The 25992-nt window shown below is 34.4% G+C and overlaps 3 protein-coding genes and 1 long non-coding RNA gene across 7 annotated transcripts; 2 read left to right on the top strand and 2 right to left on the bottom strand.

Annotated features, from left to right (window-relative positions):
• Positions 1-2810: 2810 nt before the first annotated feature.
• Positions 2811-6622, bottom strand: LOC114392804. Of its 2 annotated transcripts, none has more exons than XM_028354031.1 (5): positions 6555-6622; positions 5486-5732; positions 5225-5346; positions 4162-4314; positions 2811-3201 (listed from the first exon to the last, which is right to left on the bottom strand). In XM_028354031.1, the coding sequence occupies exons 1-5, from the start codon at positions 6602-6604 to the stop codon at positions 3174-3176; spliced, it is 600 nt and encodes a 199-aa protein (XP_028209832.1). In that variant the 5' UTR covers positions 6605-6622; the 3' UTR covers positions 2811-3173. The 2 variants fall into 2 exon arrangements, with proteins under 2 accessions (XP_028209832.1, XP_028209831.1); XM_028354030.1 differs by having other exon boundaries at positions 2836-3270; positions 6555-6619.
• A 4574-nt stretch (positions 6623-11196) lies between these two features.
• LOC114392486 (peptidyl-prolyl cis-trans isomerase CYP26-2, chloroplastic) lies at positions 11197-13832 on the top strand. 2 transcript variants are annotated; one of them, XM_028353642.1, is made up of 3 exons: positions 11197-11953; positions 12398-13406; positions 13579-13832. In XM_028353642.1, exons 2-3 carry the CDS (start codon positions 12457-12459, stop codon positions 13679-13681), a joined length of 1053 nt encoding a protein of 350 aa, XP_028209443.1. In that variant the 5' UTR covers positions 11197-11953; positions 12398-12456; the 3' UTR covers positions 13682-13832. The 2 variants fall into 2 exon arrangements, with proteins under 2 accessions (XP_028209443.1, XP_028209442.1); XM_028353641.1 differs by lacking the exon at positions 11197-11953 and having other exon boundaries at positions 12115-13406.
• Positions 13833-13852: 20 nt separating this feature from the next.
• On the bottom strand, positions 13853-19254 carry LOC114392485. 2 transcript variants are annotated; one of them, XM_028353638.1, is made up of 8 exons: positions 18918-19251; positions 18372-18588; positions 17343-17466; positions 16923-17260; positions 15516-16289; positions 15203-15338; positions 14678-14877; positions 13853-14178 (listed from the first exon to the last, which is right to left on the bottom strand). In XM_028353638.1, the coding sequence occupies exons 1-8, from the start codon at positions 18995-18997 to the stop codon at positions 14086-14088; spliced, it is 1962 nt and encodes a 653-aa protein (XP_028209439.1). In that variant the 5' UTR covers positions 18998-19251; the 3' UTR covers positions 13853-14085. The 2 variants fall into 2 exon arrangements, with proteins under 2 accessions (XP_028209439.1, XP_028209441.1); XM_028353640.1 differs by lacking the exons at positions 13853-14178; positions 14678-14877 and adding an exon at positions 15059-15114 and having other exon boundaries at positions 18918-19254.
• Positions 19255-21372: 2118 nt separating this feature from the next.
• On the top strand, positions 21373-23940 carry LOC114392519. The gene is made up of 2 exons (XR_003662329.1): positions 21373-21683; positions 23509-23940. It is a non-coding gene; the product is annotated as an uncharacterized LOC114392519 (long non-coding RNA).
• The last annotated feature ends 2052 nt before the right edge of the window (positions 23941-25992 follow it).

Here is a 25992-nt window from a genome sequence, read left to right on the forward strand (position 1 = left end):
ATATAATGGTTTTGGTATACATCATCCCATAGGTCTAAATAGCTGTAACTCTAGGTTATGGTTTAAGGCAACAAACACAATAATATTATGATAAGTCACTACAATTTATTGTTAGGATAACTTTTTTTTTATTGTTTTTGCACGTAAATTTTTCGTTGAATTGTTTCAGTTTAATTTATCCTTAATTTTAGGAGTTTGTTAAGCCTATAAAAAGGCTTTATCTTTAATGAATAAAATAGATTGCAACCTTCTTCTCGTTTACGCTCTCCTCTTGTATATTATTTTTTTGCTCTCTGCCATTTAACAGTGATATCAAGTTGATCCTGTGAGTGAGACACGTGAGGTTTAAAAAACACATATTGCATCAAATAAATCTCTTCCCCATAACCATGGCTACATATTCCAACTTTGTGCAAGTAGCCATTCCACGATTTGATAGTCACTATGACCATTGGAGCATGCTAATGGAAAACTTTCTCTGGTCAAAGGAGTATTGCCCAATCACTGAATCTAGAATTCAAGAGCCAGAAAAAGGCATAAGTTTGACAGAACCTCAGAAAGCAAACTTGGAGGCTAGAAGGCAGAAGGATCTAAAGGCAAAAAATTATCTCTTCCTTGCCATCGATTGGCCCATCCTAGAAACTATTCTTTGCAAAGAAACTTTCAAGGACATTTGGGATTCTATGAAGAAAAAGTATCAAGGTTCTACTAGAGTGGAGCGTGCACAGCTTCAAGCCTTAAGAAGAGATTTTGAGACATTAGCAATGAAGGATGGTGAATATGTTTCTAGCTATTTTTCAAGAACAATGGAGATAAGCAACGAGATGTGATTCCATGGCGAGAAGATGAAAGATGTCACCATTGTAGAAAAGATTTTGCGATCCCTAACACCAAAGTTAGTTTGATTATGTTGTTTGTGTAATTGAAGAGTCCAAAGATATAGATGCATTCTCTCTTGATGAATTGCAAAGTTCTTTGTAAGTACATGAGCAGAAGATGAACCGAAGTTCAAATTTGACAGCAGAAGAGCAAGCTTTGAAGGCTTCTACCAACACTCACTCCACAGGTAGAGGAAGGGGTAGAGGTAGAGGCAGAGGAAGGGGTCAAGGCCGAGGCAGAAGCAACTACAGAGGAAATCACCCAGCAACAACCAGAAAAAGAAAGAGGAAGATGGAGCCATTAGACAACTAACTACAAGTCAACTGAAAGTCTAACATTGAATGTTCTAGATGTCACCGGTTGGGCCATCACAAATCAGAGTGCAAGACCAAGAAGAAGAAGAGGAAGAAGTGTGCCTCCTAACCTCTTGTCAAGAAGAAAAGGAATCAAGTAAAAGTTTGTGGTACTTAGACACAGCTTGCAACAATCATATGAGTGGAAGTCAAGATTCACTAAACTTGGATGTGACGTATCGTCATAAAATAAAACTTGGTGAATCTAGAAATTCAATTATGGGAAAAGGAGAGGTAAGAATCCTAAACAAAGATAACACTAATAGACTATCTTCAATGTTCTCTTTGTCCCATATTTGAAAATAAATCTTGTAAGTGTTGGCAGATACTGGAAAATAATGGATACGAATTGTCCTTCAAAGATGGAGCACGCAAAATTCAAGATTCAAAGTCTATTGATTTTTCTAGGAAAACTTAGGTTTATTTCATGCAGAACAAATCATCAGAAGCTTTTTCTACCTTCAAAAGCTTCAAAGCTTGTGTGCGCAGATCGATGTAGTATGAGTTCCTGATTATGCTACATTGTCTTTGAAAAGTTATAAATAATTATAATTTGTACCTTTATTTCTTGGTTTCTAATTTGAATTTTTAGCCCCTTGTAACACAAAAAATAAAACCCTTATCAATAGGTCAAACTTACAAGCATTACATGACAATTTAAATTTTGAAACAAATCAATAAATAATTTATCTTTTTATCCTCATTTTTAATTATTTTTTCGCTTTATTTTTGCTCGTTTTGTCTTTGTCTTTTTTATCACTGTGAGGTTTCATTTTACTTTCCATCTCAAATGCTCAAGTCTAGTGTGCTATATAAACTTTAAGAAAATAGATTAGATATTGAATTGCATTAAATGTTTGTCATAAATTTTGGCACAACATAACATTTTTTTTCTTCTAAGCAAATTATTATTTTAATGGTTGTTGGCTACTATTATCCTACATAATTTATTCAAAGTAGATTTTTGGAATGTAACTAATAGGATTTTTCTTAAAAAAAGAGAAGCATATGATTAACATATATGCCCATTTTTATTACAAATTCACGAACATTCTTGGTAACAAGAAATTGAGGATTGTCATTTATAGTTTTTGGTTTTTTAAAAAATATTTAATATTTTCTATGTGTATGGATTCTCTATTACATGTTCTTAGATCATTTAAAAAAACAGTTATTTTATATGAATTTTAATGTTTATATATTTATTGTATTTTTCATTAAATCCTGAATCTGCTTGTAAACAAGACCATCTTCTAGCTAGACTGAAAGTAGTAGTAGAAGCTATATCTGCAAATTCTAAAGGCAACTCAAAGTTTCATTCTATTTCATTTAAATGTAAAATTGTCATGGGCAATTTTCAAAATTTTATGGTAAGATTTGTAAGGAGGCAAGCCAACCTACTTATTCATTCCTTAATTAGAACATATAGGTTTCATGCTAGCAGTGAGTTGTTTGAATGCATATCATTTTGTATCTATGCACTTGTTATGAATAAAATGAAATAAGTATGTTTTATCTATAAAAAAAAAAAAATACAAATATAAAAGGAGGAAGAGCAGTACCATAATATGAGCAATCTAAGGAAAGTAGCGCCAGTTAAAGATGGCAGAAGAACGTCACCAATCTTCAAATATGTACCGAAGCAATGTTACCACAAGTCACAAGATACTTTATACAATCAAAATAAATGTAGGTACAAACAACCAAAGTATACAAAGCTAATTGCACTCTTTATGTCCCGAAAAATAAAAAATAAAAAAGAGAAGCTAATTGCACTATTTTTTTTATGTATTTATGACTGGCGAATATATAAGAAATTTAAAAATAAAATAAAAAGATCATGGTCCGAATTCTTCATGGACCATTTTAATTAAAAGAAAAATTTCTTAACCAAATCAACTCAGTCAGCTTCGAGAGATGCTAGAGGTGTTGACTTTTCTTTCATCTTCTTCTCCTTGACCTTCTTAATCTACAAATAATTGCAGTTGGATCAGGACAAATCCGATATTTTACCTTTGGTGGAGGAGGTTCAGGAACTCTGCAATGCAACGTATGACACTTTTAATCGGGTCATTGTGCTTCTAAGTCCAATTATCAATTGCTTCATTTTTTAAAGCCCAATAAAATTTGTATAGAAAGCCCATTAGATAAAAAAAGCACTATTTTTTCATATAACCAAAAAATACTAAATGCACATTGATAAATTCAAAACACATTATCTCATATTCCCTTTTCAGCACACTTTTTCCTATATTAGGTAAAATTAATACTAGTAAGTCCCATTCACAAACTAATGAAGCTACATAAGTTTCAATCAATAAGAAAAAAGTATATTAGAAAAAAGAATAGGAAAAACTTAGATGCAATACTATGTATTGTGTGTTGTTCTCTCATCAAAATTTGAGTTCTATCTCAATAGTCCGTATAATAAAAGTTTACATTAAAAAATTATACAAATTATCAAAATAAAACTTAAATTCTAATTGGATAACAACAAACACAACATCTAAGTTTGGTCCAAAAGAATTAGAAAACATACTGCTAACTATTTCAGTTAATGTCAAGCTCTAGACTATAGGTCGATTTCAAAACTCGATACTGATTAGTTCATAATTGTGTTTTCACTTTTCTCGTGTTAATGAATTTATATTTAAGAAGACGGCATTAATTCGGTAAAATTTATTGATGGTTAATTGACAATATCATTAATTCAAATGAGACATTTGGACACTAGGCCAGTCCCAAACCTCAATATTGTATAAAACCCTAACATTTCTCACATGTATATTTATACTTAAATAGCACAAGGAAGCGATAGTGAGCAGGTGAATTCTAAGTAAAATAAATCCCCCGTTTTTGGTGGTTGACACATAATTTATCTAACATGTTGACAAATAGTAATAGTGAGATAGATTTTTAGGAAACTTACTGTAATCCAGATATGTCGATCTGTGAAAAGTCCATGTTGGTTGAACTGCCTTGGACTCCTACCATTGGACTCAGTGGGGACTCAGGAGGCTGATTAATGGCAAGGATTCTACAGTTAAAGTAGTTAGCTATGTTGCTATGGACCATTGCCAAGCTGTGAAATATGAACAAAAACAGTGATTAATTTGAGTTGTGAGATTTAGCAATCAATGCACTGTACAAAGTTAGACAGAAAACAAGTAAAATTCAAAGCAAATAAAATTGAATGCATTGGTTTGATTTTGACACAAACTAGTAAGAATGAATGGATGTTTCAAACATCGTTGAATGGTTAATTATCTTACCCCAAATGTATCTATCTTTGCCCTATTCGGATAGCATTATTCCTGTTTCAGTTGGACTTACTGAAAAATAGTATTTTTTGTGTTTTCAAAATATTAAATTAACTAATAATATGTTTAAGAGGATACTGGCTACTATAGGTTAGACAACAAATAATTTCTGAACACTAGTTGAACTAGGGTGCTGCTATTATGGGCAAGGCCGATTCAAAAGTGGAGCCCAAAAGCCTTTGGCATTTTATGATCACCATTAAGAAGGCACGTGCAAGTGCCAAGGTTTTCAGTGACCAATTTCTGAAGCTCACTGGCAACAGCTCTCATTTTCATGTTGAGCAGAATCAAGATTAGATAAAAATCAACCAAGGTCCCACAAATCCCATGTTGTAGAGTGATTCCAGGAAGAATATAAAAAGTAGTAGTAATTTCCAGAACCAGAACCCTTTTCCGTGTGATAACTAACCAAAAAATTGAAGAGTGAAATCCCCAATACCTTTGATCACCACTTTTTCTCTTAGCCCCAAACCAAATTAAGTGAACCTTGAATTTGATCAACATTCAAACACACATGAATGAGAAGTACTTACCCTTTTAATTAGATAGGGTCATAATTATCAATACTATCATTCACCCTAGCTATTGAATGCGGTACTAATAACAATTCCTTCCAATTAATATACCTCATGAAATTGCGTTGAAACTGAAACATTTGGCATAAGACTTTACCTGTAAAGAAAACTTTGATCATGAAGTCCAACCACTAGCATTGAAGCTCCAATCTCTCGCACCGCAGCCACAATTTTCATTCCTTCTTTGTTCTCTTCCGTGACAACAATCTCAACCTTTGTCTGTAACACTAACACAATCCTAAGATTATAGCACATAGTACCCATTAATTCGAACAAGCAAAAATATATATATCAAAATAAATAAAAGATAATAGTAGTAATAACAAGAAATAAGAATTCAATTAAGAGAAAAGCTTACATTGGAGAAGTTGTTGCAAATGTCTTGGAAGGAAAGTGCTAACTGGAAGCCTCTGAGTCGAAGAAGACGAGCTTTGCTTTTGCTTTTGGATCTTGATAAAGGGTAGACATGGAGCAGTGTGATTATGTCACCATAGCGAATGATGTTGTCAAGTGCCCATTGTAGTGCAGTTCTAGCAGCATCCACGTCTTCCACCACCACAGCAATGTTCCTCACATCCATTCTTTCTCTTTTCTCTCTTCTCTGCCTTTTATTTATATCATAATCAAGACATCAACTCTGATATATAAGGTTATTTAGCTAGTTAAGAAAGAAAAAAAAAAGAAGGAAAAAGTCTCCGATTGAATCTTCCTGCTAACAAAAAATAACAAGTAATAAAAAAAATTAAGACAACAACTCTGGGATAAGAGATGGTTTCTGTTCTGTTCTGAGTACAGTTGTAGCCAACGATGTTGATTGACTTGAAATTTATTAGCCCACAACTCCACAAGGCAAAAGCACACGTTGGTTTGTCTGTGCTACCTTAAGCTTCTACCATAATAAATAGGAAAAAGGAAAATAGGAAAAAAGTGGTTGCCATATTAATCAGTGTACAGTGAATTTCACAAGTTGAAGATTTATGTCCATAGAGACAGACAGACACCCAGACGGAAAGAACTTGCTTGATGTTTCTGTGTTTTTGGTTTTTGGTTTGGATTTGACACTCTAAATTATGGTTTTGATATTTGTCAAAGCGTCGAGTTTGTTGGCAAGAATTTGGGTTATAATATATTTTTGGAGAGAAGAGAAGAATTTTGTGGGACTAAATTTTGGAATCAAGATTAGTTGATATCATAACCGACCCAAAAAAATGAAAATCTGTCTGTAGAATATCTAAGGATTGAAACCAAATGTCCTAATTACTGGTGATTAAAAAAAGTAGGACTAAGAGATATTAAATTTTTACACAAATTACGATTATCAATTGAAGCAATACAGACTCAAAACTAACACATGAAAATATGGACCACGTTCACCCACGCAAATTAAAATCCACGTTCATCGCAATTGAAAGAATTTTTCGACTTACCAAAGAAACAACTTTTCTATTTTCAGCTTCAGCATAGAAAAATATTCCATTGTGATATAATAATATATAGTTGGAAGTGGTATTAGTTAGATTTGAATGGTAAATAAATGAATAATTCTCTTAATTAGTATGTGATATCAAGTATGTGCTCATCACGGAAATATAAACAAAGGATGATGTATGGGAAATATATAGTTGCTTGGCATATGGCATTGAGAATGCTTCTGTCCTAGTTTGTCGTGGTCGTATAAGTATTCATCTTCCATGAAGTCACGATTATTAACAATTAATATAGGTGATGTCAACGAGAATGCTAATTTATGTGAACGTAAATTGCTTGTGGTTGGAATTAAATCACTTGTCCTTTATCAACCAAAACATCACTCACTTGTCATTTTCTTATATTTTGTAGAGTAACATTTTTCTATTTCCTTTTTTAAAATTTGGGTATTCTTCAAACTACAAAAATTTGCGAATTCTACATAAGAAAGAGAAATAAAAAAGATGTGAGATAAGATAAATAATATGGTAAAAAGAGATACAGAAAAAAAGTATGCAATTTTTTCAATGTATGGAAAAATTATTATATGAACACTATATACCCTTGACTATTATAGCAGTTTAAAATAAATTTGAATATTTTCATTTTTAATGTAACAATATTATGTTAAAAGAAAAAAATAAAAAAAAATCAATAATCTCTATGAAAATAATTATAATTCCTATTGTTTAGAAGAAAACAGGGAGGTTAGAGAAGCTTGCAGGCTTTGATTGGATGCTTGTTTCAGTTTATTAGGTAATGAAGGAGTTTTGTGGTTGTTTAGCGAATGGTAGGAAGTAGGATAGTCATTTGCAAGCACTCCAGTGCTTAAATAAGTTTTAAACTCAATGAGAATGTGTAGAGGCTCAGAGAAGAAGACTTACCTTAAAGGAGAATACCTCTAGTGTTATATAGTGGCCTGAGAGTAAAGAAGGTGTCGTTAAGTGAGAGTTGGTCAACAACTTGTTATAAGAAACATGGGTGATTAGAGTGCCAATGTCATTATATTTGGGGTGTGTGAGATACTCCTTATGAATTGGGCCCTTTGTTGAGTTTGATACTAATCCATACCACGTTGTATAAAAACGGAGAAAAAAAATTCAGTTATATTCTTTTTTGGTTTGGGTAGGAAAACAAAGAAACAACAAAACAAAAGACAAACTACACCACTTGGAAACTCACAATCACACCCCTAGCATCCACATCCTGCAGCCAAGAAAGGGAACTAGAAACAATCTCCAAAATCTGAAACGACACATTGGTCCAAAATCCAAAGTTATATAATAAATAATAACCAATAATATAGTACGTAAACAAAAAGTTAATACAGTCTCTTGACCAATTATGTCCCATTATGACATTATCAAAAAGTATCTGCTGATACTTGATACAACCTGATAATGAAGTTATATTTCTTAGTCTAAAATATTGTTTAGTACAATGGAAGGCAGACATTTTAATGGAATAAAAAATCAAGTTCATTATTATAGGCTTAGGATGATCAAATACAACTAAAAAAATAGTCCAAATTAATATAAAACTTTATTTTCTCCCTTCCAAATCCCTCCAAAAGAGATTTAACCCCCCCTTGAACTTTTTAAAAATCGAGTCAATCCATTTTCGAACCACTTTGTAAAGGCAACTTGGTTAACCAAACTAATCGAACCATTTTTCACTTTAGTTATTTTCTCTAAAACGGTTTGTGTTTTTTTAAATGGTTCTGCTCGTTTTGGATTGGTTCAATTTGATTCTATATTATCACACCCCTAGTCCAAAATCCCTTCTCTTCCCTCGAATATTTTGAACCAAATATGAAAAGTTAAGAAAAATCTCTCCACTCCTCTCCTACCAAATGCCATGTTAAGAGAACCCTGATACGGGACAAGTTCACCTAATTTCAGACACAACACAAACTCCATTCCATTATCACAAATATGAAGGGGAATTTTAACATTTAGACTTCAAATGCGTAAACATCAAAGAGAAGCTTCTGTAAATCGCAACCATGTTTTGGGAAGCAAGAGCTAGACTGGAACCAACTTGTGATCTCCCAGAATGGTATAAATACCATTTCAAGATATGGCAGCATCAGAAAAATTGCCAAAATCCTACTCAGTTTCATTTCATTACATATAAGCAGCAATGATTTGTTCAGAAAAGTTAAGCAAGACCCTTGGAATAATTATGTAAAGCTGGCCAATTATCTGTATTTTTGGGTGTACCAATTTTTTACTTATGAGAATTGGACTTAATTAGAAATTAATTGCAAAAAAAGCTTCAGAATGTAGTTGCCGTAGCCCACAACAAAATGAGAGTCTGATCCCAGAATTAAGCATTCAATTGCCACTCGATTTAAAGAGCATAAAGGAATCATTCCTCCAATTTATTATTGATAATGTAGAAATCCTTGTAACTTGCATTAACGAAACTAAAAAAAATTATAAGAAAAAAATCTTTTATTTTTCTAAATAATCTCACTTCAGGAACGTTAAATTGTTATATGTGGAACTTGTAAAAATCATTTTTAATAAAAGAAATTTGTTGATTTTTTTTAAACTATATTTACTTCTATATGATAAATTTAAGTATTGTTTATTTTAGTTGTGAACCTAACAATCTTTTTTAAGTAAATAAGTACTAAGTACTAAATTATCTATAACAATAAATAAAGCTAATAATCTGATTTGTTCTCCATATTTGCCTCGCCTGTAAATTTTCTGTTATTGCAAAGATGATCTTATACTCTGCGGATGGTATTTCGTGGTCATGGAATTGGAGGAGGCCACTATTGTATGGGAAGAGGAATTACTTGCAGACCTTCTGAATTTGTTGGACCAGCTATTTTTACGGTTGCATCAGCATATAAATCAACAACAAAGGCTGGATTCAGCAGCAACAATCCCAACCTGGGTGCATCAGTTTTGGAAGTCAAATGTCCCCTCTAAGGTTACTACAAGATCGATTGCCAACATGTATAGAACTAAGCAAAAGGGATGTACACATATGCTCTTAATCAATCTTGTGTGTTCTGTAACAGTACAGTTGAAGATTGCAACCACCTCTTCCTCACTTACTCGGTTTCCTCAAGCATTTGGTTGGGACTGAATTTCACTCTTCCACAACACATTATTCAACTATACTTACTGCTGGGTGAATGCATTATTAAAGGGAACAAGGGTACAGTTATCAAACATATTTTTTGGCTTGCCACATGCTGGTGCATATGAAATTTAAGGAACAGTATCATTTTTAGAGAAGCAAAATTTGATTTTATGGGCATCATAGCTAATATCAAAGCAACATCGTGGCAGTGGCTTTTGTATAGGAGAGGGGTCAAAGGGGGTATTTTTTTTCACTTTTTGGCACAGCAACCCATTGGGGTGCTAGTCTCTTTAGTAGCGAATATATATCCTTACAGCTTTTATCTTGTTCTAGTGAGGTGAACATTTTTTTGTGACAGGAAATCTTTTGGACAGGGCTTGGGTATTAGCGGACTATTATTCCGCTCTTTTTGTTCTCTGTGTACAGCTTGTACAGGAGCTTTTGTAATCCCTCTTAAAAACCTCATTAATATATATATCCAAAAAAAAAAACACTTTAGTTACTTAGTTTCAACTAGGTAATTTCAATTCTTCTCAATAAAATATGCTACTTTCTCACAATTTATTTTACATCTCTTAATATTCTATTCAATTTTAACTCATCTTTCAATAAAAAAAATGTATATCTCTTATCTAAAGATAGAGCTTCAATTTCAACTTAGGAAATGAAATTGCGACAAAAAAAAATATTACTTTACCTTTAAAATGAAATAACCTAGTGAGTCGATCAAATAAAAATCTCAAATATTATAAAAAAATTGTAATGTGCAAGGTGTCTTTCTTCCACTAATATCAACTATTGTTGTTACTAGTGTATTATCAATTTTAAATTTAAATTAAATCCATTTTATTTCAAGTTGTAACAAATCTTATTATAATAATTATAATTATACTATTGTCTTCATATTTAAATAAATTAAATTTTATATTTATATTAATTTGATTCATTAGAAAAATATAATGAAGTGTTTTAAAATGCTAGTTTTCCAATAAAATATTTCCATGTGAGGAGGTTTCCGGATATTTCCAATAAAATCTTTATACATTATTTTGTGCACATGAAAATGGCATGTAAAAGAAGTAAAAATAAATGGTGTGGAAAGTAATTATAAAAATCAGATTTAATACTGTGACTCTGGTATAACATATTTTCTTCTTATATAATATGTCATATATATATATATATATATATATATATATATATATATATATATATATATATATGATTAAAATATATTTTTTATTTAAAATTTATTTATGTAAAATTTTGATTTTTCGTCCACATAAAATTATAAAGTGTTACTTTTTTATTTGGAACATGAATTGAGTGACTCCAAACCTATCTGTCAAACTTTTTAATTTAAATTTTAAAATATAATTTTTAATTGATAAAAATCGTCACAAATTACATAAGTTCTTTTAAAAAAAATGTAAGAATTTGTTCATGATTTTTTAGAGGTTCAAACCCCCCACAAATTACAAATAAAAAGAAAATGTTAGAATCCAAAACCAGCTTTGTCTCAACAAGTTCAATGTTGCAGATCAATGTTTTTTATTTTTTTGAAAAAGCTAAACTGAAATTCATTAAAAATCAAACTAAACATAAAACATGTTTAGCATGATAGAAAATAGATACAATTTATGAAAAAGCTCTAGTGCACATTTTTTCAAACACCTGCAAGGGATACCAACACATCCTGAACAGAAGAACTATAGCAAAATCTCTTGAAATCAATAATCGCCAATCCCAAACCAACTAGGAGAACCACACAGATTGCAATCAAGAATTGTCATCAAAAGCAGAAACAGAACGCTTGAACCAGAACTAGAGTCGCAACATCCAGAAACAGAACCAATGCCAAAGAAGTAGAAAGATAGCACGTTTTTAAAATCCAAACTCCAATGCCTGATCAATCACGAAGGTCGGAAATCGTATTCACGAAGGCGGGCGGCGACAATGAATCAGGAACCCAATCGGTGGGTTGTGATGCGGAAGATGCAGCGAAGCTTTCTAAATCAGTGTCCCCACAGCGGTAGATCTGGATCTGGGTCGAGCGCGCCGGTCTGCAGTTGTGGTATTGTGGTTGAGATTTGGGAGTTCACTGGATCCCGGTGGATGGCAGCGGTGTTGGTGGCACTGACGGCATGGAGGCAGAGAGGAGCGTCGCGGACTCCGCTCAATCTTCAATGTGAGCACAACTAGCACATCCAGAGATTGGAGAGAGATAGGGTTAGGGACACGTGTCAGCATTCAATTGGTTAGTAGATCAGCTCTTGTTCACATTAATCAGACACATTGGCTTGGGCATATCCAAACACCAATATTTGGCATATTTTAATTTTAGGAAGAGAAGAAGTAAATAATTTTTTTTGCAGAAAGTAAATTCAAATTTGATAATTATGTAAAGATAAAAAATATATTTTAGTCTATATATATATACACACGCACGTCTGTCAAGCGAAAAGCTGAATTTTGAGTACCTTTTTGGCATATTTCTTTCTCAATATCTGAAGGGGCCCACGTAAGTTAGTGTACCTAAAATTATGACATGAAACAAATAAATGGCTGCCACACACACATAGCCTATTTCCATCTTTCTTATCCATGAAATCTCCTCAGTATCCGTTACTCTATCTATCTATTGTTCTTCCTTATTTCGTTTTCTTTTCTAAATCCCATGATCTCGCTATATATGAAACAGAACAGCCGATACAGACACTAACATAAACCTATTGCCAAGTTTAGTTCAACAACGTAGAAATGCTACAAAACCCAAGAGTAGTGCGATATTCCGCTCAGCCATTCAATCCTCCAACTCGCATGGCAACACCATCACTTTCTCCATTCCAATTAATACCCACTTCTCCATCTTTTCCAATCCTCAAACAACAATGCAGATTCTCACGTAGAGAGCTCACCATCTTCAGCAACTCTTGCTTGCTACTACTCTTGGGTGCTCAGGCAAGAGCAGAAGAGAATTTGACTTTGGCAGAAGAAGATGTTGGTAACACAAGTAACAGCGATCAACCAGAAGAGAATCTGACTTTAGCAGAAGAAGATGTTGCTAACACAAGTAACAGTGATAAGCCAGAAGAGAATGTGGCTGTCACTCCCAGCTGCACTGAAAGAAAACCTACAAAACAAGTATTCTTAGACATATCTATTGATGGCGAACCTGTTGGTCGCGTTACTATAGGGCTCTATGGAGATGATGTCCCTGCAGGAGTTGATAGGTTTAGTAAGATTGCAAGTGGAGCTGCTGGTATTAGCTACAGAAGAAAGGAGTTTGTCAAAATAATGCCCAATTACGTTCAACATGGTGGCCTGAGATCGTATGGGGTGGATGCTGAACTTGCTTCGAAGACAGGTAGCAACTTGGGAACTAGTAGACTTGGTGAGGAATGGGAAAGGGAGTATGAGAGATGTCCTGGGACTAAAAATGTGGCCGGAAGTGTAGGCATTATTGTGAGAAACCCATCAAAACCGCCTCCAAAGTTGAAGCTTATTGCAAAACAAGGGAAGCTGGAGATTGATGAAGAAGAAGTAGGAAATGATCCCAATGGGACAGAATTTGTCATAGCTACGAAGGATTCGCCAGAATTGGATGCATCGACTCTGGTAATTGGAAGAGTAATAGGAGGGATGGAGGTTGTGCAGAGGATCGGTCTAGTTAAAACCGTACAAGAGAATACAGGATCTCCATATTTTAGGTGAGTAGAACAGACAATATTTTATGTCATTTTATTTATAAAAGTCGTGTATGACTTATTTGAAAAACTTAGATCTTGAGGCAGTCATCATTGTTTTCTACTCTATATGTCTGCTGCTATTTACAGTTGAACTTGTACCTATGATATATTGTTAATTATACTGAAATTACAGGGTGGCAAAGCTAATAGGAGACAAGAGAGCTGTTGTAGCAGAAAGAGGATTCAACCGCCCTTATTCAAAGGTCATTGTTACAAATTGTGGTTTAATGGAGTAACACAAAATTGTATTCACTCCCTTCTCTAGTTGATTTCCAGTGTATGTGTTAGAGAACATATATCACACTCATAACAATCTCCATTGTCATTCAACCCTATGTAACGTCTGCCATTTGTATTTCAAATGAGGAAAAAAAAATATTACAGCTCGGTTCCAAATGGCAAAGTAATCGTCAGTCAATCACAGGTATCAAGGTGCAACAAATTACTTGCTTTTGTTAGGAGCAGGATTGAACCCAATATATCTTCAGTAAAAAAAACAATTAAAACTTTGATACAACAATTACAAGGCTTTTAAATTGAATAACATGCCGTGAACAAAGACAGTATACACAACATCTAGCTGGAGGAGGGGGGAATTGTTTTTGAATTAGGACCCCTCATATCCCCTGGGTCCAAGTGGTTATGAATTATGGCCTGTAATATGAGTGGACTCTGTTCTTTTTGATGGTGGAGACATGAAAAGCTTTCTAATTGAACCTACAGGATCATCCACCTGCACATAAACACGCTATATGTAAGACACTGAACCTCTCCCTTTGTAACTATTCCACAATCAAGTAGGCATATGCAGATGTTCACAGACCATGAAAGGCACGGTTTGATGCAACTACCGTCTAACAGTGTTGGCAAACATGTCACGATAAAATTGAGACAATATGAAAGACCAATTTCAGAATATCAGGCTTTCTGTCTTTTCTATCAACAGTATAATCATTTATTCTCACCTCTGCATGATTATAGAAAAGACTAATTTGAGTGACATGTTAACCTTGGAGTCTTGTTGAATAATTTAAACCCATATATTTAGGGTTTTGGTTTTTGTTCAAGTACCAATCATTGTTTTGTCAATGAACAGATTGCATGTTATAAAAATAAGGTAGGGGCACTCCAAGCACTCTTGCCCATGGTGTTATCCAGTATCCACCCATTTTCTGTGCTATATGATAACCACCCAATAATTAAATAAGAGTAATAATATCTGCAAGAAATACCTTAACAATGGGCATAGATGATGGAAATCTATTTGGCGAATGCGGCAAATGATTTTTCTGATGATACAGAGCAGATAATGTTTGTTTCCACCCAGGTTCCCCATCATGTATGGATGCAATCCAGGAGCAGAAATGTCTATGCTGCCTGATTGGATCAAATTCCATTAATTTATTGGACACCGTGGGGTTCTTCAACTTCCCTGGAAAGCAAAGCGAAGAAGATTAAAAAACTTACCATTTCTCTTAAAAGTTAAGTCATAATGAGAAGTGAACTACACATTGCCATGCCAAAGCAGATAATGATACAACTGCCAATCAGAATGTATGTCACACTCTAATTCAAATTCATACATTCAATGTTAATGATTTATCAATGAACCATAACATAGTGCTTACCTAAACTACACATTGCCATGCCAAAGCAGATAATGATACAACTGCCAATCAGAATGTATGTCACACTCTAATTCAAATTCATACATTCAATGTTAATGATTTATCAATGAACCATAACATAGTGCTTACCTAAACTAGAATGTACATTGTCCCTGTTAATAGGATTCTCTTCTCTGTCTTTGACCCCATAATTTTCAAGACTACCAACTTCGCCATCCAAAGTCTTGTGCGAAACCAAAGGTGCTTCACCTTCTGTAGAGTCTTTCTGTACATCAATATTTTTAGATAATGTGGACTTCCAAACAAGTCATAGCAAGACTACTTATAATCAAGCATTTTGTTAGTGTTACTAATTTTGATAACCAAACAATAATTAGGCAGTAATTTTTTCTACGATTATTTAATTTATGTCTGTCCATTTGACAAATACAAAATCTCTAACCTGAGAGGTACTAGGATATCCTGCTGTTGAACTATTCAATTTATCAGCATCTGTGTGTACATGCATCTTATCCTTAAGGCCAGATGATTGTCCCGCTATAACATCTGAATCATGAAGACTAGCTTGAGAACCAGTTTCAAAATTCGATATCTCCCTGATTTCAGATGACACAGGAACAAGTTGTCCAATAGAAGCATTAACAGTATTATCAGTTTTCTCCTTCTGTAAATCTGATTGAATACCACCTCTGTCAACGAAAACATGATCCCTAAAATCAGAATCATAAGAAAGGCGAGCTCTTAAATTCTGACCAATAATAGGCAGAGATATTATTGCTTTAAAGTTTTGCCTTGTTGGGGGAGGACCCCCTGCAATTGTCATATTTAGACTTGAAGAAGTATCCTTTGATGAATTTGCAACATCAGGCATGGTATTATTTACACCTTTCCTATTTTCAAGATTAGCATTTCCACCATTCACTTCAGCATATCCAACTAATCTGATTGATTCCACGGGTCGTGGTGCTGTACAGAATGCCCACAGTCCAGTAGTGGCTCCACATAGGGTGCAATCTAATACTGCAGAATATGGATCCATTTGTTCCCCGATAGAATCCTTGGAATTTTCATCTGTTTTCGAATTTTCATTGGTTCCAGCAGAATGGACAACTAGATTAGTTGAATTATTAAGAGACAGATCTGACATATCCTTCCAATCAACTACATAAGGAAGAGGATGAAGTTTCCAACCGCATAAACTTATAAGCTTTTGAGCCTGCAAAAATTAAAAACACCCTTAATCATTATTTAAAAGTGGAGAACAAAGAAATGCTAATATATACACCATTATGTCTTGAGGGGTAAAAAGGGAGAGATAATGGAAATCTATTGATACAAGTACATTCATCAAATGCATTTAGCCATTTAGTGAAGAAAAAGAATGAAAATAAACCGTTATTTGTGCTGAAAAGTGAAGAACAAATATTTGGAGAAGACACATACAAACATCAGCCAAGTTTCCACCTTAATCATAGTTATCAAACTCATGAATTGACTTTTAAACTTGCACGAGTTTAATAGTTCTAGGAGTGAAAAAATGTGTTAACTCACACACAGTCATTTTTGTTTAGACTTGGTGAATTTGAGCAAACTCAGTCAGACTCAGTCAAAATTGTGAATTTGAGCCCAACTGCACACAAAGCCAAAATGACAGCACTCCATCTCCATTTTTTCATTCTTCTGCATCTAAGCCTCCAAAAAAGAGTCATGCTCATTCAGTGGTAAAAATAATGATCGTAAAACAAGACCAACATAGAGATACCAGATCGCATATCAGTAATTGAAGAAAATGTTGCCATACTGATACAGAAAATAAGAATTTTAAACTTACTAGAAAACCAGTTATTACCTGATAATACAATTTCAGTTCCTCCTGACTACTAACATCCCCAATCCCAGAATTTTCAGCAGATCCATTTCCATATTCCAGCATCAAAGATTGTCCAAGAAAGTCTTCCAGAAGTGGGCTTTGGCTTTGCATGTAGTCTATTGCTGAAGATGAAATACGGGGAAGAGCTGATAGTTGCAAGAGAGCAAAACAGCGTTCTCTGAAATTGTCAACTAATACCGGAGGAGTTGCAGGAGGAAATCGTGCTAGTGTTTCATTGCAGGCATTATCAATCCATGGGCAAAGTAATTTATGTCCATTATCCAACTTTAAGCTAAAGACCAATGCTGCCTTCTCCACTGAATAGAAGACATCCAGTTAGAAAATTCATATAATTGAATGTTGCTGTGAATAGTATAATCACTGAGAACAACGACATACCCTGTTGCTGATTCCAAGATGCTGGAGTAGAGAAAAGAAGACGCACCCCACATGCTTCACAAGCTATGGTGTCAATATCCACATTGATCCAACCTCTACTAGCACAATTTACAGCACCAACTACCTGTAAATGTAAATATCAGAAATCAAATGATATGCCGTGAAATTTGAGGGAAACAGGGTGGGGAAAGGTGGCAAAAGGAGGTTGGCACTTGGCAGTAGACAAAAGTTTATTAATTAGACAGCTGAATCATTATTGACAAAGGGAAGTCATGAACCATGAGGCAAAAAGTTTTCGCCAAAGGAGATGGCATGTTCCTTGCCAGATATTGTCAACGAAGGATAAGCTTTTATACTTCAACAAAACTTGTGTCATTCTTAAATAAAATAAAATAAAATAGCAAAAAGCAAAATAGAATTTAGTTTTTCACCCTCCAGCAACAGCTTACGCATAAATAAGGGATTAACAAATCATATAAGGCATCACATGCTCTTGCTTCATTACGACAAAGTGTTCCTTTTCAAAAATCCCTGCATAATCTGTTAATGGAGCAAAACACTCCATTAGCCAAATGCTGGGTATTGTTATTAATCAATAAAAGTTTCACTCTACCCTTTATCTTCCTCAAGCATTGTTTCCAGTTTATTATTCTGTATCTGTCTCTTATGTTTTTAGCAACGCATGCGTGCCCACACACACATGTACTAAAAGCATTGAATTATAACCATAACCCTAAAATGTTGGTATAAAGTAATAAAAGCACAAGAATGGATTCACTAAGGGTGTGTTTAGGAGCCAGATTTTGACAGGGAAGGGAGGGCAAATTTTTCATTTTCAATATATACTATCAAATTCGATAATATTTTAAAATGAAAGAAGCAAAATGATAGATTAACATAAAGTTAATGTGATGATCTTTTATATTTATTTTCATAACCTTGTACTTCACCACAAAACCCCACACCCAAACATACCCTAATCAGTAAGGAAAATGATACAATATACTAGCGGGACAGAAAGAAAACAACCTTTGGTTTAGCAAACCATGACATAGATTTGAATGTGGCTAATCTCCTCGTAAAATCACCACGATCCCATGGTCGGCAGAGCGATCCCTGCAGTGCCGTGGCCGAGGCTGAGGAGGACTGCTGTCCCTCAGCAACATCACCTCTCCGATTCAACTCCATTACCCCCGACTGATAAGGACGTTTCTTGCTATTCCCTGGTAACTGCACTCCAGATGAACTGCAAGCCCAAATACACAAGTTATTAGTTAATTTCCAATCCCTATTTCCAACAAAATTAAAAAGTTACAAAAACCAAGAATAAAGCCAATTGTGAGTGCATGACAAACAAGCACACACGCCAAACACTTTAAATCGAACTACACATCAAACAAATTAACAAAACTAGCAAGATGTAACACTAATAAGCAGCAACTACAATTTAGCAAACTACTGTTACGAAATGTTAATGTAATGAAGATAGATAGATAGATGCGCTTAACGTGATTCCTTTCGTGTTAATATTAAATTTCACGAATTGCCAAGGGAGAACAAGACCGAAGAGAGAACCTGGAGGCGGAAGGGGGTTTGGGAGGATGGTAGAGCTTGTCCATGATGGAATGGAATCTCTTCTCAGAATCTTGGGCCATTTTTTTTATTATTATTTATTGAATTCAGATTTCAGAGCAAACGAGAGGAACAGCAACAACAACAACGCAAACGCCTCTTTCGGTTTCAGTTTCACATCGAATGCGTTCCGTCTGTTTCACTTGCGTTTGCCTAAAGTAGCGGCTATGTACGGTGATTTCCGGACTCACCTTCACCTGCGTCAAATTTAAGGCCCTGTTTGGAGTGTGCCTCTGCTTAAGCCTTTAGTAATTAGTAGCATTTAGCAAGAACTGTTGTATGAATTAGAAACGTTGGATTCGCGTCAGACGAATAGAGCTAGACTACTAGGCATATTAAATTGGGTTGGGCTGGGCTCCGCTCCTTTCATCATGGGCCCAAACTATTTATACTTTTTTCTGCTTTTTTTTGTAATTTTTTAAATAAAATATATTTTTAAGGAGTGAATTTACGTTTGTTATCATTCAAAAAATATTAGAAAATCAATATAAATATTGAGTCAACACAAATGGTTCAATAATGGGGAGAAAGTCAATACAAATATTGTGTATGATTAGAACAATTAATACTAAAAGAATAACTAAGGAAGTGCAAGAAGGAGTCATCTTTCTCCACGTATATCTAAGACCTTCCCCACTATCAATGTCTTTTGTGTCAAATGTTAAATGTCAATGATCATTCACCTGTCAAAGATTGATCATATTATCTCCATAATATTCTTTTTGACATGATCTCCATAATATTCTTAAACTTTTTTTACAAAATAATAAAAATTCATATTAAGTACAACATCAATGTTTAGTTTTTAGAATGTTTTAAACACCTTTCGGCATTTAGTTTGTGCAAATATCTCAAAAGTAAAAAAAAAAAAAAAAAAACATAGGTAGCACTTATTGTCATGCTTAAATGTGAATAATGAAACAAAAGGGATAATAAAAACTATATATGATATCATGAAGGAAATAAAATACGTGATGAAGAATATTAATGAGACAATAAGATTATTGTTCCTAGAAATTTTGAAAGCAAAAAAGATATTCCTTTTCAAAATAAAGAATGTTTATAGGAGATTAATATTTTTTTTTTATATCTTGAGTTAGAGATTACAAATATTCTTTAATCTACTGGATCAGAAATTAATCTGTTCGCGATTCGTGACTATCACTGACTTGAGAATTTCATATACGTTTAGAATTGAACATGAATTTTCTTACTAAATATATAATTTTCATCTGGAAGTAGATTTCGCTTGTTAAGCCAGACCTTGCCATCCTCCACTCTGCAAGAAACTTTCGAGCACTGTGGACCACTTGAGTGCAACGCTCCAGGCTCCAGCTTCTCCTCCAACACCAACGTATTCTCTGGAAAGTATTGCAAATCAGGAAACACAGATGTGTGATCCCTTCATAGATGCTAAAGCCTCACATATCCCAGCTTCCAACCAAAACATTCCATGCATTCTCTACATTATTGCTGCAGAATTGGCATGTAATAGGGCAGTTGATACCCCTATTGCAAAGCTCAACTCCTACAAACCTATGAAGCACGGGGACACTTGCTAGATGGCATCCCCCGTTTCCGGTACTGCACAGGGACGGGGATGGAACGGGACGACGTTAATTTCTTAGGTACGGCTGGCCAAGACGGGGACGGCAGTCGTCTTTTGTGAGGACGTATTGGGGACGACGGTGGCCTACACGCGCGTCCCCACCCCTATCCTGCAGCACCGCCGCACACCTCCACCTCCATCCAAATCCAGCACTACCAAGCAACATTGGCACCCGACCCCTCACTATGCTACCACCCATCGGATATGAACCCAATGTCGGTCGTACACACCACTACCACAGTCCAAAGTCATGTCGTTACCTACTACAATCCATGCAACCTCAATCTCTGAGGCTCTGTGAGCGTAACCCTCTCTCCTCCTCGACCTTTCAGCTCCTCTATCCCTCATCGGCAGTGATGGTCGCGTCGATTGCGATGCAGGGCCCGAAGTTCCCTTTGCTCCTCCCTCCCTTTATTCATGTTTTTCGCTGGATTTTGTTGAGGTCTTGTTAAGGGTTTTTTGGATTTAGGGATGATGTGTTTTGAACTAGTGTTGTTGGATGTTTTGACTGTCAATGGGGTTGTGGTGCTGGGTGGTTGTTTTAGACATTGAACTAAATTGTTTGTAGTATATTTTAATGTTAATTTTGACTTTGTACCTTAATGTTTTATTTTGGTGGACAATTGGATTATTTTAAGTTTATAATATGTTAATATTGTTACTTATTTATTTCTCATACTTTTTAAATTTTTTAGTTTTTTTTTTTAAATAATAAAAAATATTTAAAAAAATTATGTTTTCCCGTATCTTCGAATTTTTAGATTTGTGGTTTCCCGTCCGTCCCATATATGTCCCCGTCCCGTTTTGGTCCATCCCAGCTACAAACGACTTTACCTTTGGTGGAACCTTTAGCTTCCACACACTGTTCATTCCACTCTCGTTGAACAGCAAGTCTGTCATGATCCTTCACCATATTTATATATTGTTGATATGCCGAACGCAGAAAGTAAAACCCATCTTTATTGGGGTTCCATATTAACTTATATCATTCTGCTCAACATCAACAATAGGGCTCTCCGCCAACGCAAGAGCTGCAAGCTCCTCATTAAAGATAGCATCAACAATAGACTTCTCCAAGGATAACTGGGATTATGGCCCAGGTACAAAAATGCGTTTTCAATTTGTTTCAAGGAGTGTTCTACATATTACAAGATTATTTTTTGGAATAGTTGAGAAAACATGTTATAAGGCTTTACTCTATAATCAATGAGGCTTTCCCACCCAACATACCCGCACCCGACTGATAGACAAGTTTTCTAAAGAAAAAATCCCTAAGCGGCATCGCATCCTTATCTTTCTCCCTCCACTTCCTGCTTATGCTTTTCTATACACATCTACCTTCCACCTTTCGATGCTTCTACTTTCCACACCCACTTCTATACAACTAGCTTCCCGCATCGCCTTTGACAACCATACTTCCTGAAAAAGGAACATAACAATAATATAACCAGCTTTGTAGATCTGAAACCATAAGTTAATCAACAATTGTATTTTGTATTCTCACAACCTATTTCTTCTTTCTCACTCAAATATTCAGTTTATTTTTGCCTTTACCCTTCTTGATTGAGTCATCAACATTGACATTTCAGATCTATTCTTATTTTGTGGAATATTTGATAATCCGCCCAAAAAGATTTGATGTTGCCCAAATCCATGATAGGACCAACTAAAACTGTCAATCCACCAAACCGCAATCCGACAAACTCCATGTTTGTTTTGGACGATTCGGTCCACGTATATCGGCCTTCGGTTTTCGGCAGATTGGGCTTCACGGGTCCGAATTCGACCGAAACCGACCCGTGCTCAGGCCTAGTGAAAATAATAATTGTGAGGGATAGAATAACAACGCAAAAGAGGATGAACCTTAACCCTAATTTTTTTCACTATATAAATACATGTTGACCCCCTGTAGTTGCAAACAAGTAGCTGTTTTTGATTCACTGCATCTTCTTAATCAAGGAAATCACGGTCGCGTGTGTGCCGGAAAGAAAGTGGCCTGTGATCTCCGGTTTCTCTTTCTCGACCGTGTTTCCTTGGTTAACGATATGTGCTGGATCATAGGTTATACGTTCGCTGAACAATAATCGATTCTCTTTCTCTCTTTCTGATGTAATGATCCATTTGATTTTATTTTTTTATGCATAAACTATAAATCATGTTTTTCTTAGTGATCCACTCGGTTGCGATCTAATCCTTTTACCTCTTTCCCTTGTGTTGTGTTTGAAACTCGCTGAAGGTCCTTGATCTAGGTTTCACTTCAGTTACTTTTCGCTTTTCGTTTTATTTCGGTTATTGGTAACTAAAGACACATTGTTGTTCTGTTTAGGCTTTACTGTATTCGATTCGGGGAATTTTTTTAATCTGAATCTAGCCTAAGATTTAATCTCCAATTTCTTATTTTTCTTTTTTTATATGTTTATTAGAAATATATTTCGTGTTTACACAGATTCGATTAGGGTAATTCTTTGAAATCTGAAACTCGCGTAGGTTTTAATCTGACACCTTGTCGTTCTGTTTACGTGTTTTGATTCGGATAGTTTTTTTGAATCTGAAACTCGCCTACGAATAGAATTTCCTGATTTTGTATCTTTTTTATTTATTAGAAAAAAGTATTTGAAGAATAATGAGCTAAAGAAATTTCTTTTTTATGAAAGATAATATGATGGTTAGTGTTTTTTTGGCCAGCGAAATGATCCTTAGTTAAGCATTACGAAAAACAGTTGTTTTTTATTCCAAATTTTGTTTGCTTTTCAAAATGAAGGATGTGTATCTGATTTGTTAGCTATTTCAAACCATTTGGTACAATTTGACTATTGAAGCAGGAACTCAGGACTGGTAAAATCAGATCGTGAAAAACATTAGTTCTAAATTCTAATTTACTTGAATCTGTTCCTGAAGTTTTGTTATCCTCTTATTACTGCGTAGACTGCTATTTCACATACCATTGATTCTGACAAGGGCCGGAGCCATCCTGATCCTCCCAGTGATGATGACTTGGTTGCAGAAGGTTGTGTGAAGTCATGTGCAGATCATCATAAACAGTTAAACATTAAAAGATTGTGATTCTAATTTTAAGAGTTGTTGTTGTCTTTATGGTGTTTTATTGTTAATTAAATTATGACAAAGTAGTATTTTGTCAGTCTTTATGGTGTTGCTGAAAGGAGTTCAAGTATCTGGAAATGAATTATTGAAGATTCATTATTCATTTTTCAATTCCATTGTAATATCATTCCCCTGTTAATGAATTGCTTATTGCTACTGGCAGATGACCTTGATGTCCTAAATAAAACCAAGTTCATTTTGTTTTGAAAAGAACTGGATGAGTGCATAGGAATGTAATGTTGATATTCCCTCAAATATACTGCTAAAATTTTGCCATGGCTTATTTATTATTGTCAGTTGATTACACGAAATGAGAACCTATTTAGAATGAAATTAACTGGAACATCTTAAAGCACGTATAACCCATTAAAATCTCCTGCAAAAAGATGAATGGGTTGAATTCACAAATCAGTATGTGCTATTTAGGTGTCTTACTCTATCCTGTTACTTGTCCTGAATTTCTTCCTTGCATGACATGTGTGGACTCTCACTGGTACATCAAAATTCACCAACTTGATTTTCAGCTACAATCCTACACTGAGTTTTAGTTATTGTTGGGCTCTTGCAATATCTGACTTTCTTATGTAAATGCTCTCGAATTCAATGTAAAAGGAGTTAGAGGGAGTATTTGATTTTGCAAAATCAAATAACATTAATCCTATAACTTGTTCTTCACTAATTAATTAACAAATTTTATTTTTGAGAAAGTAGGATAATTAGCAATTACAAATCATTTTTAGCACAAATAGAATGTAAAATACATCTGGATCCATGGAGGACAATGTGTATCTTGGAAGAGCACTAGCTCACTTTGATTTGTACTGTACTTGGGATCTGTAGAAGCTATGAAGTGCTGCTGATATGTAAGGTGACTAGTGAATTCGATTTGAATGGCAGGTACTAGTGAATTTATCCACTATTAAAACGAGATCTTTATGCAAGCACACTCCACACATCTGGAATTTATCAATTTCTGTTTTGTAACTTCTATGTTCTACACTTGACATGAAATATATCAGTCAACATGAGGAGAATTGCTGTAAATATTAAAAAGAAACAAGGAATCATATGCAGTATTAGTGTGATTTCAGGAAGTATTAGTGTAATTTTCTTTATTATAAAAAAAGAAGATAATTGCTAGTTTTTTTAAGTAGATAATGGTGGTTTTGTGATAAATGATAATGAGGGCAATGCTGGCAAGTGAACATAGTCTTACTGTTTTTGCACCTTTTGAACAATCACTTGCTAGACAATTAAGTATGGTCGTCATTTGCCAGCATCAATGAAGTTCCATGCGAGTGTTCAAAAAAGATTATGTATAAATTACATTGGAAAATGTTTGGCAATATTCAAGCAATAACTGTTTTCTAAAGTGTCTCGTCTTCTTTAAGTTTCACTAGCTGCTGCTTCCAGGTCTCATATTGAAGTATCTAAATAAAGAATAAATTACGTTTCTCAATTATTTCCTTTCATTTTTGCTGATAAAAAACATTACAATTTCGGAGTTGTAAATTATGAGAAAACACTCAGTTTTTAACATTTATTGTGCAATCTTCTCTATCTCTCTATTTGTTACATACTGTTAATTATATTATTTCTTCTTCTTGGTATCATAACACTGAAGTATCTAAACAAAGAGTAAACTACATTTGCCAATTATTTTCTCTTTTTTACTCTGAAATAAATAATATTGTCAGAATTGTGTGATGGGAGGAAAAGAAAAGAAAAAGATTAAATTTAAATAAATGTCAACTTGAGACTCTTTTTTACATTTTGTTCCACACTTTTCTCGATTTCTCTATTCTCTTAACAACATATTATTAATCACATTTAGCATTTTTTTTTGTTCTTCCCTCACAAAGACTCTACACTAGTTATTATTCATCAAGATCTTTTTTCATTAAACAAGGTCATACCCTTTTACAAGTACCTTTGAAACCGATATTTTGATATGAAAATTGATGGCGGGGGAGAGGCCATATTCTTAGTCTTGGATGAAGGGAGATTGAAAAGGACTTTGGACGGTGACTGTGGCTGATGCAGTAGTCAGTGAGGTGCACCCAATTTCTGCCATAGGGTGGTCCAAACTTGTATTTGCGAATTGCAACATCACTTGCATAACCATTTCCATTTTATAGCTCTCGGTACTCAGTAAGGTCCGTGACCCCATTAATTTACGAAATTGTGCTTCTAAGCATGTAATTTTCTAAATGAAAAAAACAAACATGTATTCACTTTTAATTTAATTCAAAATATCTTATGATTTTAATTTATTATAACTTAAATAACTATAACTTTACTATTTAT

This window comes from Glycine soja, chromosome 17 (assembly GCF_004193775.1).
Source record: "Glycine soja cultivar W05 chromosome 17, ASM419377v2, whole genome shotgun sequence".
NCBI classification, from domain to species: domain Eukaryota; kingdom Viridiplantae; phylum Streptophyta; class Magnoliopsida; order Fabales; family Fabaceae; genus Glycine; species Glycine soja.

Bases quoted from the DNA above. Each gene is read 5' to 3' on its own strand.
- LOC114392804 (XM_028354030.1), bottom strand. From the start codon at position 6,604: ATGGAATATTTTTCTATGCTGAAGCTGAAAATAGAAAAGTTGTTTCTT. The intron at 5,347-5,485 runs GTAAGCTTTTCT...TTAGTGTTACAG, and splicing joins TTTGCAACAACTTCTCCAAT to ACAAAGGTTGAGATTGTTGT. The intron at 4,315-5,224 runs GTAAAGTCTTAT...CATATTTCACAG, and splicing joins GATCAAAGTTTTCTTTACAG to CTTGGCAATGGTCCATAGCA.
- LOC114392485 (XM_028353638.1), bottom strand. From the start codon at position 18,997: ATGGCCCAAGATTCTGAGAAGAGATTCCATTCCATCATGGACAAGCTC. The intron at 16,290-16,922 runs GTAATAACTGGT...TAATTTTTGCAG, and splicing joins AACTGAAATTGTATTATCAG to GCTCAAAAGCTTATAAGTTT. The intron at 14,179-14,677 runs GTATTTCTTGCA...GTTTATGTGCAG, and splicing joins CATCTATGCCCATTGTTAAG to GTGGATGATCCTGTAGGTTC.
- LOC114392486 (XM_028353642.1), top strand. From the start codon at position 12,457: ATGCTACAAAACCCAAGAGTAGTGCGATATTCCGCTCAGCCATTCAAT. The intron at 13,407-13,578 runs GTGAGTAGAACA...CTGAAATTACAG, and splicing joins ACAGGATCTCCATATTTTAG to GGTGGCAAAGCTAATAGGAG.